We start from the raw sequence: 15,871 nt of genomic DNA on the forward strand, positions 1-15,871 counted from the left end.
TTAGATTAAGAAAGATATTCTAATTTTCTATTATTAACTTTCATTAATTTCATTTAAGCTTATACTTCATAAACACTATAATACGTGTTTTTATATGATAATTTAGACAATTATAAAAATTCATATGTATTTCATATTGAAAAGAATCAATTTTAAGTTTTTCTACAAGTGTCTTCTTTAGTTACACTTATTTTATATTCAAATTCGACAAAACATTCTGGTAGATTTGTACAATCATTTATTATTTATCATAATTATTGTTTCTCTAATCATTATACATATTTAATCGACTACTTTTTTTTAGATGGCAATACAGCAGATCACTCAAGGCTTGCTGAGACATGACTACGCATTCATACCACTTGGGAAAATATCATCATCCTACGTTGAAAATTAACTAGAAGATACTGATAATTATATAGGTTTTATGCAATGTACGTGAAATGGCTATTGAATGTAATTGATAGTAAATTAATAGTAGTGTAACAATTGAAATTTGTTAAAATTCTGAATAAAGGATTGGGAAACACCTTTAGCTTGAAATTTTCATTCATAACACTTGCCTTAGCTGTAAAAATCTTTTAATATTATTTACTATATTTATTTCATTAATAGGTTTTAATTTACCACATCCCAAAGTGATTTAATTTAAATTGTCAAGATTCAATAGATGTTTTACGGTGATTTTATTCAAAAATAATTTCATATTATTATGTTCAAATCAGAATTATTTCTAAAGAATAGTAATGTCATACTATATTGCAAAAAATCAATTTTATATTTTCCTATGAGTGTATTTTAAAGTTACAATTATTTTACCTTCAAATTCAACAAAACAGCTGGTAGATTTTTATGATATTTGATTGCTTATCATAATTAATGTTTCTTATCATCTATTATATGATTATATTTCATATCTTTTTGCATTTATACAATTGTATTTTAATTAATGTTTCAACTGTAAGATTCTTTCAAATATTTTCTATTAAGAATGTAGTTGGTCTCTTAGTTTTTGTTTGATTGTTTTAATTTCTGAATTATTCAATGGTTACCAAACACTAGTTGTCATAAAAAGATTTTCGTTCACCTTATGGTGTGTAGTAGTGACATTTTATCCTCCAACCATTTTATAAATTTAACTGACTAAATTTTTTCAGATGGCAGTACATAGATCACTCGATGCATGGTGAGACATGAATTCACATTTCTACCACTTCGGAATGTATCAATATCCTACATGTAAAATGGACTAGAAGATACTGAAAATATTAATGGTTTTATACAATGTAGGTGTAATGGTTATCGACTGTAATTGATAGTTAATTAAGATTAGTGTGACAATAAGTTAATGCCGAGAAATTCTGACAATTACATGAAGAAAGAAATTCAAATTTTGTATTACAAACTTTCATTAATTTCATTTAAGCTTATACTTCATAAACACTATAAAACGTGTATTTATATGATAATTTAGACAAATATAAAAATTCATAGTTTTAACTGCTTATAATAAACTCAATTCTAATGTTAATGTCATCAAACTCAGACCATTAGATTAAGAAAGATATTCTAATTTTCTATTATTAACTTTCATTAATTTCATTTAAGCTTATACTTTATAAACACTATAATACGTGTTTTTATATGATAATTTAGACAATTATAAAAATTCATATGTATTTCATATTGAAAAGAATCAATTTTAAGTTTTTCTACAAGTGTCTTCTTTAGTTACACTTATTTTATATTCAAATAAATACAATATTGCAAAAAATCAATTTTATATTTTCCTATGAGTGTATTTTAAAGTTACAATTATTTTACCTTCAAATTCAACAAAACAGCTGGTAGATTTTTATAATATTTGATTTCTTATCATAATTAATGTTTCTTATCATCTATTATATGATTATATTTCATATCTTTTTGCATTAATACATTTGTATTTTAATTCATGTTTGAACTGTAAGATTCTTTCAAATATTTTCTATTAAGAATGTAGTTGGTCTCTTAATTTTTGTTTGATTGTTTTAATTTCTGAATTATTCAATGGTTACCAAACACTAGTTGTCATAAAAAGATTTTCGTTCACCTTATAGTGTGTAGTAGTGACATTTTATCCTCCAACCATTTTATAAATTTAACTGACTAAATATTTTCAGATGGCAGTACATAGATCACTCGATGCATGGTGAGACATGAATTCACATTTCTACCACTTCGGAAAGTATCAATATCCTACATGTAAAATGGACTAGAAGATACTGAAAATATTAATGGTTGTATACAATGTACGTGTAATGGTTATCGACTGTAATTGATAGTTAACTAAGAGTTGGGTGACAATAAGTTAATGCCGAGAAATTCTGACAATTACATGAAGAAAGAAATTCAAATTTTGTATTACTAACTTTCATTAATTTCATTTAAGCTTATACTTCATAAACACTATAAAACGTGTATTTATATGATAATTTAGACAAATATAAAAATTCATATTTTTAACTGCTTATAAAACACTCAATTCTAATGTTAATGATATCAAACTCAGACCATTAGATTAAGAAAGATATTCTAATTTTCTATTATTAACTTTCATTAATTTCATTTAAGCTTATACTTCATAAACACTATAATACGTGTTTTTATATGATAATTTAGACAATTATTACAAATTCATATTTTTAACTGCTTATAAAACACTCAATTCTAATGTTAATGATATCAAACTCAGACCATTAGATTAAGAAAGATATTCTAATTTTCTATTATTAACTTTCATTAATTTCATTTAAGCTTATACTTCATAAACACTATAATACGTGTTTTTATATGATAATTTAGACAATTATAAAAATTCATATGTATTTCATATTGAAAAGAATCAATTTTAAGTTTTTCTACAAATGTCTTCTTTCGTTACACTTATTTTATATTCAAATTCGACAAAACATTCTGGTAGATTTGTACAATAATTTATTATTTATCATAATTATTGTTTCTCTAATCATTATACATATTTAATCGACTACTTTTTTTTAGATGGCAATACAGCAGATCACTCAAGGCTTGCTGAGACATGACTACGCATTCATACCACTTGAGAAAATATCATCAACCTACGTTGAAAATCAACTAGAAGATACTGATAATTATATAGGTTTTATGCAATGTACGTGAAATGGCTATTGAATGTAATTGATAGTAAATTAATAGTAGTGTAACAATTGAAATTTGTTAAAATTCTGAATAAAGGATTGGGAAACACCTTTAGCTTGAAATTTTCATTCATAACACTTGCCTTAGCTGTAAAAATCTTTTAATATTATTTACTATATTTATTTCATTAATAGGTTTTAATTTAACCACATCCCAAAGTGATTTAATTTAAATTGTCAAGATTCAATAGATGTTTTATGGTGATTTTATTCAAAAATAATTTCATATTATTATGTTCAAATCAGAATTATTTCTGAAGAATAGTAATGTCATACTATATTGCAAAAAATCAATTTTATATTTTCCTATGAGTGTATTTTAAAGTTACAATTATTTTACCTTCAAATTCAACAAAACAGCTGGTAGATTTTTATGATATTTGATTGCTTATCATAATTAATGTTTCTTATCATCTATTATATGATTATATTTCATATCTTTTTGCATTTATACAATTGTATTTTAATTAATGTTTCAACTGTAAGATTCTTTCAAATATTTTCTATTAAGAATGTAGTTGGTCTCTTAGTTTTTGTTTGATTGTTTTAATTTCTGAATTATTCAATGGTTACCAAACACTAGTTGTCATAAAAAGATTTTCGTTCACCTTATGGTGTGTAGTAGTGACATTTTATCCTCCAACCATTTTATAAATTTAACTGACTAAATTTTTTCAGATGGCAGTACATAGATCACTCGATGCATGGTGAGACATGAATTCACATTTCTACCACTTCGGAATGTATCAATATCCTACATGTAAAATGGACTAGAAGATACTGAAAATATTAATGGTTTTATACAATGTAGGTGTAATGGTTATCGACTGTAATTGATAGTTAATTAAGATTAGTGTGACAATAAGTTAATGCCGAGAAATTCTGACAATTACATGAAGAAAGAAATTCAAATTTTGTATTACAAACTTTCATTAATTTCATTTAAGCTTATACTTCATAAACACTATAAAACGTGTATTTATATGATAATTTAGACAAATATAAAAATTCATAGTTTTAACTGCTTATAATAAACTCAATTCTAATGTTAATGTCATCAAACTCAGACCATTAGATTAAGAAAGATATTCTAATTTTCTATTATTAACTTTCATTAATTTCATTTAAGCTTATACTTTATAAACACTATAATACGTGTTTTTATATGATAATTTAGACAATTATAAAAATTCATATGTATTTCATATTGAAAAGAATCAATTTTAAGTTTTTCTACAAGTGTCTTCTTTAGTTACACTTATTTTATATTCAAATAAATACAATATTGCAAAAAATCAATTTTATATTTTCCTATGAGTGTATTTTAAAGTTACAATTATTTTACCTTCAAATTCAACAAAACAGCTGGTAGATTTTTATAATATTTGATTTCTTATCATAATTAATGTTTCTTATCATCTATTATATGATTATATTTCATATCTTTTTGCATTAATACATTTGTATTTTAATTCATGTTTGAACTGTAAGATTCTTTCAAATATTTTCTATTAAGAATGTAGTTGGTCTCTTAATTTTTGTTTGATTGTTTTAATTTCTGAATTATTCAATGGTTACCAAACACTAGTTGTCATAAAAAGATTTTCGTTCACCTTATAGTGTGTAGTAGTGACATTTTATCCTCCAACCATTTTATAAATTTAACTGACTAAATATTTTCAGATGGCAGTACATAGATCACTCGATGCATGGTGAGACATGAATTCACATTTCTACCACTTCGGAAAGTATCAATATCCTACATGTAAAATGGACTAGAAGATACTGAAAATATTAATGGTTGTATACAATGTACGTGTAATGGTTATCGACTGTAATTGATAGTTAACTAAGAGTTGGGTGACAATAAGTTAATGCCGAGAAATTCTGACAATTACATGAAGAAAGAAATTCAAATTTTGTATTACTAACTTTCATTAATTTCATTTAAGCTTATACTTCATAAACACTATAAAACGTGTATTTATATGATAATTTAGATAAATATAAAAATTTATATTTTTTACTGCTTATAAAACACTCAATTCTCACGTTAGTCACATCAAACTCAGACCATAAGATTAAGAAAAATATTCTAATTTTCTATTATTAACTTTCATTAATTTCATTTAAGCTTATACTTCATAAACACTATGAAACGTGTATTTATATGATAATTTAGACAATTATTACAAATTCATATTTTTAACTGCTTATAAAACACTCAATTCTAATGTTAATGATATCAAACTCAGACCATTAGATTAAGAAAGATATTCTAATTTTCTATTATTAACTTTCATTAATTTCATTTAAGCTTATACTTCATAAACACTATAATACGTGTTTTTATATGATAATTTAGACAATTATAAAAATTCATATGTATTTCATATTGAAAAGAATCAATTTTAAGTTTTTCTACAAATGTCTTCTTTCGTTACACTTATTTTATATTCAAATTCGACAAAACATTCTGGTAGATTTGTACAATCATTTATTATTTATCATAATTATTGTTTCTCTAATCATTATACATATTTAATCGACTACTTTTTTTTAGATGGCAATACAGCAGATCACTCAAGGCTTGCTGAGACATGACTACGCATTCATACCACTTGAGAAAATATCATCAACCTACGTTGAAAATCAACTAGAAGATACTGATAATTATATAGGTTTTATGCAATGTACGTGAAATGGCTATTGAATGTAATTGATAGTAAATTAATAGTAGTGTAACAATTGAAATTTGTTAAAATTCTGAATAAAGGATTGGGAAACACCTTTAGCTTGAAATTTTCATTCATAACACTTGCCTTAGCTGTAAAAATCTTTTAATATTATTTACTATATTTATTTCATTAATAGGTTTTAATTTAACCACATCCCAAAGTGATTTAATTTAAATTGTCAAGATTCAATAGATGTTTTACGGTGATTTTATTCAAAAATAATTTCATATTATTATGTTCAAATCAGAATTATTTCTGAAGAATAGTAATGTCATACTATATTGCAAAAAATCAATTTTATATTTTCCTATGAGTGTATTTTAAAGTTACAATTATTTTACCTTCAAATTCAACAAAACAGCTGGTAGATTTTTATGATATTTGATTGCTTATCATAATTAATGTTTCTTATCATCTATTATATGATTATATTTCATATCTTTTTGCATTTATACAATTGTATTTTAATTAATGTTTCAACTGTAAGATTCTTTCAAATATTTTCTATTAAGAATGTAGTTGGTCTCTTAGTTTTTGTTTGATTGTTTTAATTTCTGAATTATTCAATGGTTACCAAACACTAGTTGTCATAAAAAGATTTTCGTTCACCTTATGGTGTGTAGTAGTGACATTTTATCCTCCAACCATTTTATAAATTTAACTGACTAAATTTTTTCAGATGGCAGTACATAGATCACTCGATGCATGGTGAGACATGAATTCACATTTCTACCACTTCGGAATGTATCAATATCCTACATGTAAAATGGACTAGAAGATACTGAAAATATTAATGGTTTTATACAATGTAGGTGTAATGGTTATCGACTGTAATTGATAGTTAATTAAGATTAGTGAGACAATAAGTTAATGCCGAGAAATTCTGACAATTACATGACGAAAGAAATTCAAATTTTGTATTACTAACTTTCATTAATTTCATTTAAGCTTATACTTCATAAACACTATAAAACGTGTTTTTATATGATAATTTAGACAAATATAAAAATTCATAGTTTTAACTGCTTATAATAAACTCAATTCTAATATAAATGTCATCAAACTCAGACCATTAGATTAAGAAAGATATTCTAATTTTCTATTATTAACTTTCATTAATTTCATTTAAGCTTATACTTCATAAACACTATAATACGTGTTTTTATATGATAATTTAGACAATTATAAAAATTCATATGTATTTCATATTGAAAAGAATCAATTTTAAGTTTTTCTACAAGTGTCTTCTTTAGTTACACTTATTTTATATTCAAATTCGACAAAACATTCTGGTAGATTTGTACAATCATTTATTATTTATCATAATTATTGTTTCTCTAATCATTATACATATTTAATCGACTACTTTTTTTTAGATGGCAATACAGCAGATCACTCAAGGCTTGCTGAGACATGACTACGCATTCATACCACTTGGGAAAATATCATCATCCTACGTTGAAAATTAACTAGAAGATACTGATAATTATATAGGTTTTATGCAATGTACGTGAAATGGCTATTGTATGTAATTGATAGTAAATTAATAGTAGTGTAACAATTGAAATTTGTTAAAATTCTGAATAAAGGATTGGGAAACACCTTTAGCTTGAAATTTTCATTCATAACACTTGCCTTAGCTGTAAAAATCTTTTAATATTATTTACTATATTTATTTCATTAATAGGTTTTAATTTAACCACATCCCAAAGTGATTTAATTTAAATTGTCAAGATTCAATAGATGTTTTACGGTGATTTTATTCAAAAATAATTTCATATTATTATGTTCAAATCAGAATTATTTCTGAAGAATAGTAATGTCATACTATATTGCAAAAAATCAATTTTATATTTTCCTATGAGTGTATTTTAAAGTTACAATTATTTTACCTTCAAATTCAACAAAACAGCTGGTAGATTTTTATAATATTTGATTGTTTATCATAATTAATGTTTCTTATCATCTATTATATGATTATATTTCATATCTTTTTGCATTAATACATTTGTATTTTAATTCATGTTTGAACTGTAAGATTCTTTCAAATATTTTCTATTAAGAATGTAGTTGGTCTCTTAATTTTTGTTTGATTGTTTTAATTTCTGAATTATTCAATGGTTACCAAACACTAGTTGTCATAAAAAGATTTTCGTTCACCTTATGGTGTGTAGTAGTGACATTTTATCCTCCAACCATTTTATAAATTTAACTGACTAAATTTTTTCAGATGGCAGTACATAGATCTCTCGATGCATGCTGAGACATGAATTCACATTTCTACCACTTCGGAAAGTATCAATAACCTACATGTAAAATGGACTAGAAGATACTGAAAATATTAATGGTTTTATACAATGTACGTGTAATGGTTATCGTCTGTAAGTGATAGTCAATTAAGAGTAGTGTGACAATAAGTTAATGCCGAGAAATTCTGACAATTACATGAAGAAAGAAATTCAAATTTTGTATTACTAACTTTCATTAATTTCATTTAAGCTTATACTTCATAAACACTATAAAACGTGTATTTATATGATAATTTAGACAATTATTACAAATTCATAGTTTTAACTGCTTATAATAAACTCAATTCTAATGTTAATGTCATCAAACTCAGACCATTAGATTAAGAAAGATATTCTAATTTTCTATTATTAACTTTCAATAATTTCATTTAAGCTTATACTTCATAAACACTAAAAAACGTGTTTTTATATGATAATTTAGACAAATATAAAAATTCATAGTTTTAACTGCTTATAATAAACTCAATTCTAATGTTAATGTCATCAAACTCAGACCATTAGATTAAGAACGATATTCTAATTTTCTATTATTAACTTTCATTAATTTCATTTAAGCTTATACTTCATAAACACTATAATACTTGTTTTTATATGATAATTTAGACAATTATAAAAATACATATGTATTTCATATTGAAAAGAATCAATTTTAAGTTTTTCTACAAGTGTCTTCTTTAGTTACACTTATTTTATATTCAAATTCGACAAAACATTCTGGTAGATTTGTACAATCATTTATTATTTATCATAATTATTGTTTCTCCAATCATTATACATATTTAATCGACTACTTTTTTTTAGATGGCAATACTGCAGATCACTCAAGGCTTGCTGAGACATGACTACGCATTCATACCACTTGAAAAAATATCATCTACCTACGTTGAAAATCAACTAGAAGATACTGATAATTATATAGGTTTTATGCAATGTACGTGAAATGGCTATTGAATGTAATTGATAGTAAATTAATAGTAGTGTAACAATTGAAATTTGTTAAAATTCTGAATAAAGGATTGGGAAACACCATTAGCTTGAAATTTTCATTCATAACACTTGCCTTAGCTGTAAAAATCTTTTAATATTATTTACTATATTTATTTCATTAATAGGTTTTAATTTAACCACATCCCAAAGTGATTTAATTTAAATTGTCAAGATTCAATAGATGTTTTACGGTGATTTTATTCAAAAATAATTTCATATTATTATGTTCAAATCAGAATTATTTCTGAAGAATAGTAATGTCATACTATATTGCAAAAAATCAATTTTATATTTTCCTATGAGTGTATTTTAAAGTTACAATTATTTTACCTTCAAATTCAACAAAACAGCTGGTAGATTTTTATAATATTTGATTTCTTATCATAATTAATGTTTCTTATCATCTATTATATGATTATATTTCATATCTTTTTGCATTAATACATTTGTATTTTAATTCATGTTTGAACTGTAAGATTCTTTCAAATATTTTCTATTAAGAATGTAGTTGGTCTCTTAATTTTTGTTTGATTGTTTTAATTTCTGAATTATTCAATGGTTACCAAACACTAGTTGTCATAAAAAGATTTTCGTTCACCTTATGGTGTGTAGTAGTGACATTTTATCCTCCAACCATTTTATAAATTTAACTGACTAAATATTTTCAGATGGCAGTACATAGATCACTCGATACATGCTGAGACATGAATTCACATTTCTACCACTTCGGAAAGTATCAATATCCTACGTGTAAAATGGACTAGAAGATACTGATAATATTAATTGTTTTATGCAATGTACGTGTAATGGTTATCGAATGTAATTGATAGTCAATTAAGAGTAGTGTAACAATTGATATTTGTTACAAATCTGAATAAAGGATAACATCTTTAGCTTGTAATTTTCATTCATAAAACTAGCTCTAGCTATAAAATTCTTTTGATATTAGTTCCTACATTTATTGTATTAATAGGTTTAAATTTAACCATAACCCAAAGTGATTTAATTTAAATTGTCAAGTTTCGATAAATGTTTACCGTGGTTTTATTCAATTATAATTTGATATTATTATGTTCAAATCAGAATTATTTTTGAAGAATAGTAATGTCATACTATATTGAACAAAACCTCTTTTTAAGTTGGTTGACGAAGATGGGAACATATTTTCTACTAGAAAAACTTTTTGCGTTCAATGTTTAAACAAAAAAACACAATGATACTAAAGAAGACTGTTATCACAACAGTGATAAATACATTTTGACATTTCTTGAGCATAACGAGCATTCAAATGTAGATAAACAAGGAAGTATTCGACATTCGTAGATATTACATTTAGATAGTACCTACTACCTACCATGATGGTAGAATAGATTTAAATTTTTCCATCCATTTAATATTCATTTCACACTTTTCACAGTGCTCAATGCTCATTGCTCATAATTTGTTAATTACTCTTACATACTTTTAATTAATTATTTTTGGTCCCTTAATTTTTATGTCAAACACTCAATGTTATGAAACACCTCATTTTTATTTTTTTTAATGTTTTGTTATTTAATATTTTGAATATTTTTTGATTTTAATTAAATATTTTAAGTGGGCATTACTTAGAAACAAATGTTACTGCATAAAAAACGCCTTACATACTATTTCCTGTCAAGTTTTTCATTCATTCTAGGATACATATTAACGTTGTTTGTTTTGAAAACATTTCTCCAAATGTATTTTAGAATTAAGTTGCTTTTACTTGTCTTATCTGCGGTAAAAAATGTTTATCGTAAAGATGCTATATGTGAAACACGAGCTCAAACAAAAGGAGACTTTAAAATACTTTTTTTTGTATCAAAAGACAAATCTTTAAATGTTGAAAAGCTAGTTCATGAAGACTTATTGAAAAGAATGAGTATAACCTTCTCACTCATAAAATAATAGCATCATTTTCTGGTGTATATATCATATAAACTTTGATTATCTGTTAAAATGTGATGACGATTCTTTTGACAATGTGTTATTAATTGTCAATGAGGTAGAACATAAGCCTAAAAAAAGGTTCTACTGGGGATATTTTGATGGTAATGCAAACATTAAAAATAAGAGGTTAATTTAAACAAACTGATTGAATTGCATGTGATAGATATTTACTGTATGCTTTGGGAGGAGGCTATGTTTTATCCAAAGATCTTATCATCTAAATTTTGAAGAATTGAGATTACCTAAGGTAAGTTGATCATAGTAGCATAATATAAAGTAATAAGAGAAAATATTGATATAAAGTTTAGCAATTTCATTATGTAATAGCTTACCAATTATAACGGTTTTATTAAAATTATAGATTAACTATTCTAATTCTTGTTGTCTTTTTTATTTTTCAGTTTCTTTGCTAGTGAAGATGTTTTGGTTGGCGCTTTGGTAAGTCCATTAAATATTACTAGAAAACATGACCGGCGATTTGACACACAATGGTATAGTCGCTTATGTCAAAATGATTATTTAGTAACACATAAACGTAGTCCTGAAATGATGAGACTGCACTGGTCAAACATTATTCAGACTGGAAAACTATGTGATAGAGTTAAAAAATATGGCTTCCTACAAATATAACTGGTCAGTGATGCCATCTAAATGTTGTTAGAAATTTGTATTTAATTCCATAAATACATTTTTCAACATAAAAAGACTGGTGTAATTATTAATATAATACATTTGAACATTGTAGTTTGTTTTCAGTTTTGAATAAAAAAAAAAATATATATATATTAACAACACCAATTTTATATAGAAATTCAATTTTATTCTTATTATGTTTTCAATTCATGACAATATTACAAATTACAATCGTTTGTTCTTATGCCGTAAGAAAATTAACATAACATTATACATTATATGTATGTATAAATAAAATAAAAAAACGTATCATTTTTAATATGTGTTATTTTTTCTTCCTGTCTGTTATACATTTAAGACAGAACCATTTTCCTTTAGGCTTGGTAGTTAATTTGACACATGCAAAGTGGAACCATTCAATAGGACACTAAAATAATAAAAGTACACAGTTAATAAAATATGATAAAAAAAAATGAAACAATATTTACAATAAAAATTAAGATTGTTATTATTTTTTCAATGGTTTAAGTATTTAATAAATTGTTATATAAAATAAAAACAATAAATACATAAATAATTAATAAATTAAAATTAAAATTTTTACATCTGGATTATCACAGCCAATCATTTCACCATAAGAAACTTGGTTGCATAAACAATACGTTGGTTCATTTGGATCAACAGGCATATCTAATACTTCAGTCGAGTGTGCAACTCCGGCACCAGTAAGGGAACTAGTTTCTACTGTAACGCTGGTTACACTATTTGTAGGGTTTGTTGGATTAGTGACAACATTAATTAAAGGTGTTTTACTAGGTGCTGCACTTGTTGCTATTGTAACTCCTGAAAAATGTTGGTAATTATTATACAAAGAAATCAACTTAAATATGACTAAAATTTGTTGTACACAAACCTTTTTTCAGTTGTTTCATTTTAGATGTTTTTTTTGGAGCTGTTTCTTCTTCACTCGATGCACTCTTCTTTTTAATTTCTTTGTCTTTAATCTTTTTACATTCTCCTGGAAGCAATACACATAAAGAAATGACCAAATACATTATTGGAATTATAATATGATATAATGCAGAACACCTACGTTTTTGTGAATTTTCTTCTATATTTCTTGTAGCACTAATGGCTCTGTCTTGAATTTCAGCTCCAAAGCGTGCTAAATCTGAATCAAATTCTCTAATATGTTTATCTACCTGTACGATACAATGGAATAGAACATTTTTACGGTAATGTTAATAATTCAAAATCAATATACCATTTCATAAGTTTGTATAGCCAATTGAACTTTATCATCACTGTATTCTTTTGCTTTGTCAAACTGACGTTGTATGCTGGTCATCATTTCGCGTTTTTTATCTGCTGTGTATCCCTTGGAATTTGACATATAATCGTCTGTCAGTTTGTCAACGTTGCGCATCAATTCTTGAACTCTGGAGTCAAGATCTCGCATCAGAGTGAAGTTTCGTTGTAACTCAACAGGAAGATTCTCTAAATCTAAAATATAACTCTGATAGTACATCGTTTAAATGCAAAATCGAACAAAAACTTACTGTTCAGATAGTGTTCCAAGTTAAGAGCAGAAGTCATTTTTATTATTTTATGATTCGGCTGAGAATTATTGAAGAAAAAATAAGTATAAGTATACTTATACTTGTACACTTGTATACAAAAACAAACGGGAATTTTATATGTTTGATCAACTTTTACAGAAAGTGCCTTATAAAATATAAATTTCTTCTGTTTATATTTTTGATAATATTTTTAGTGAATAAGACGTGAATCACACCATTTTGATATAACAATGATATGTAACAGCCCGATGATCGTATAAACAATAAACATACAAATAAATATGTCAAGTTTGGCAACACTGTACGAATACAACATTTCAAACATTTCTAATTTTCAAATAAGCCAATTATTAGTCGAGTCAAACGACATTTATATTTTATTTATTTAGACGGTTTATACTTTATACCCAAATACCCAATTAAATAAAATTATATATATATATATATATATGTTACGGTAAATGATGTTAAATGAAAATTAACATTATTCACAGGTTATTAACGTTATTTACCAAATACACAAGTGATTATCGTTATAAACCGGATAATCACGTTAATGATTAATTACACAGGTATTTGTTGTTATAGATCATCAGATATGCAAGTGAATCTCAAGTAGGTAGTAGGTACTACAATTTGAAAAAATCATGTACCTATTGTATTTTTAAAAAGAGAAAAAATGCATTATTATTTTTTATTTATTTTTACAAGTTATACTGCCATGATATTTACTATTACATAATTGTTCAGCCCCACGGCAAGCACAATGCTTATTATTATAACCAGTCTTGCAATAGCAACGCTGGTACCTTCAAGGGCCCGCAACCGAATAATTACTAGCTGCTTCTCTCAGACCTCAGTGTCAACTGTAGTCTACCATCAGCTAATTTTATCACATTGTCCATGTCTAATAGATTTTCTTCGTAAACAGCTATTTCTTGGCGTGTGTAATTGTATTTAATAAAACCATATTCCCGGTGGCGTAATTTAGAATTGGTTCTGGGGTGGAATATTGGGATATAAGTTTATACTATCATTCTTAGTCTTCACAAGAAAATAACGATAATTCCCTCATTCGTAGGTAAATAACGTTAATTTCCGATATAATATCATTTACCGTAACACACACACACACACACACACACACAAATAAATATAAATGCGTAAATATATTATTAATTAAAAAAAAGAAATATTGACCATTTAAGACCTAGAAATATTATACATAAACTTACCTATTAATATGTTTAGTGGCTGGTACCTTATATGTTGCAATAATACGATTTTATTGGTAGGTATTCAATAGTTGATCGTTTTTAGCTGGTTGTTTATAAAATGATTTTTTTATTTTCATCGTGTACTAGCTAGCACTTATTTGCATGCTTTTACGAAATAACTATAGGTACCTACTCAGTCTGCGCGCGATGTAATCTCTATTATAGTATTATTCGTATTTCGTACATGAATTTTATTGTCGTTAACTATTTATTTTATACCTTCTTATTTTAGGCTATTTTAAATGTTTGACATGTCATTCTGTAATAAAACAAATTAATTTGTGTCCAAATGAGACGGTGGTGTACCGTATACCTAATGAGCAGGCAAGTAGCTAAAATATTTCTACAAGGGGAAGGCCAATAATTTTTGGACCGTTTATCATTTTCCATAATTTTTCCCAATGAAATACTTGTAGGGGGCTTATCTCTCACACTCGTCATTAGGCGGTATGCCATATAAAGGAAATCTTATTAATTTATATTAATAATTTACGTTTGGTTAGTAATTGATTAAAAAGAAATGTTTTTTCAACAAGTATACCCAGGCCCGGATTAAGGCGTAAGCAGTGTATGCTTCAGCCTACACAACCACGGATTTAGGGGCACGGGCACTACTTACTATCCTTATATTTTTTTTTTTAAACTAGAAAAATTGTACAATCTGTAAAATAATTATTGACAATAAGCACAATACTATCCTGATGTTATTTTTATTTAAATAATATCGGACATTTTAAATAGTAATAATCAATGCGATCAATTAGAGTGTATGTTTCCAAATTTAGAAATAGTTATGCGTATGTACCTTAGTACAGCAGTTTCAAACAGCTCAGGCGAAAGAGCTTTTTCTGTACTTAAAATGGTAAAATCCTATTTGAGGTCAACCATGAAGGAGGAAAGACTGAATGCAATAGCAATATGTAGCATTGAAGCAGAAATGGTTGAAAAAATAGATTTCAATGATACTATTAACACATTTGCCCATCAAAAAGCAAGAAAAAGAAAAGTATAAAATAATAGTTTGTTACTTTTTGTAATATGATTATTTTATATTTTTATATATCTAAAATATATTTCGTTTAATTTTAATTTTATGTTTTTACATTGGGGAAGGCCAATAATTTTTGGACCGTTTATCAATTTCCATAATTTTTCCCA

The 15,871-nt window shown here is 25.6% G+C and overlaps 1 protein-coding gene, 3 long non-coding RNA genes and 1 pseudogene across 4 annotated transcripts; 4 read left to right on the plus strand and 1 right to left on the minus strand.

Moving 5' to 3' along the window:
- Nucleotides 1–300: 300 nt before the first annotated feature.
- LOC132926408 (uncharacterized) lies at nt 301–2,285 on the plus strand. Its single transcript, XR_009661435.1, has 3 exons — nt 301–434; nt 1,158–1,286; nt 2,163–2,285. It is a non-coding gene; the product is annotated as an uncharacterized LOC132926408 (long non-coding RNA).
- A 1,410-nt stretch (nt 2,286–3,695) lies between these two features.
- LOC132926860 (uncharacterized) lies at nt 3,696–5,024 on the plus strand. Its single transcript, XR_009661545.1, has 3 exons — nt 3,696–3,832; nt 3,897–4,025; nt 4,902–5,024. It is a non-coding gene; the product is annotated as an uncharacterized LOC132926860 (long non-coding RNA).
- Nucleotides 5,025–6,424: 1,400 nt separating this feature from the next.
- Nucleotides 6,425–9,294, plus strand: LOC132927051 (uncharacterized). Its single transcript, XR_009661605.1, has 3 exons — nt 6,425–6,571; nt 6,636–6,764; nt 9,067–9,294. It is a non-coding gene; the product is annotated as an uncharacterized LOC132927051 (long non-coding RNA).
- Nucleotides 9,295–10,345: 1,051 nt separating this feature from the next.
- On the plus strand, nt 10,346–11,906 carry LOC132927799 (beta-1,3-galactosyltransferase 6-like; annotated as a pseudogene).
- Nucleotides 11,907–12,021: 115 nt separating this feature from the next.
- Nucleotides 12,022–13,620, minus strand: LOC132927798 (inhibitor of growth protein 4-like). The gene is made up of 6 exons (XM_060992386.1): nt 13,416–13,620; nt 13,121–13,359; nt 12,950–13,058; nt 12,770–12,874; nt 12,461–12,699; nt 12,022–12,283 (listed from the first exon to the last, which is right to left on the minus strand). Exons 1-6 carry the CDS (start codon nt 13,450–13,452, stop codon nt 12,182–12,184), a joined length of 831 nt encoding a protein of 276 aa, XP_060848369.1. The 5' UTR covers nt 13,453–13,620; the 3' UTR covers nt 12,022–12,181.
- Nucleotides 13,621–15,871: the final 2,251 nt, after the last annotated feature.

The sequence above is a fragment of the Rhopalosiphum padi genome, chromosome 3, assembly GCF_020882245.1.
Source record: "Rhopalosiphum padi isolate XX-2018 chromosome 3, ASM2088224v1, whole genome shotgun sequence".
NCBI lineage: Eukaryota > Metazoa > Arthropoda > Insecta > Hemiptera > Aphididae > Rhopalosiphum > Rhopalosiphum padi.

Bases quoted from the DNA above. Each gene is read 5' to 3' on its own strand.
- LOC132927798 (XM_060992386.1), bottom strand. From the start codon at position 13,452: ATGACTTCTGCTCTTAACTTGGAACACTATCTGAACA. The intron at 13,360-13,415 runs GTAAGTTTTTGT...GTTATATTTTAG, and splicing joins CTTGGAACACTATCTGAACA to ATTTAGAGAATCTTCCTGTT. The intron at 12,700-12,769 runs GTTTGTGTACAA...AACATTTTTCAG, and splicing joins AATGAAACAACTGAAAAAAG to GAGTTACAATAGCAACAAGT.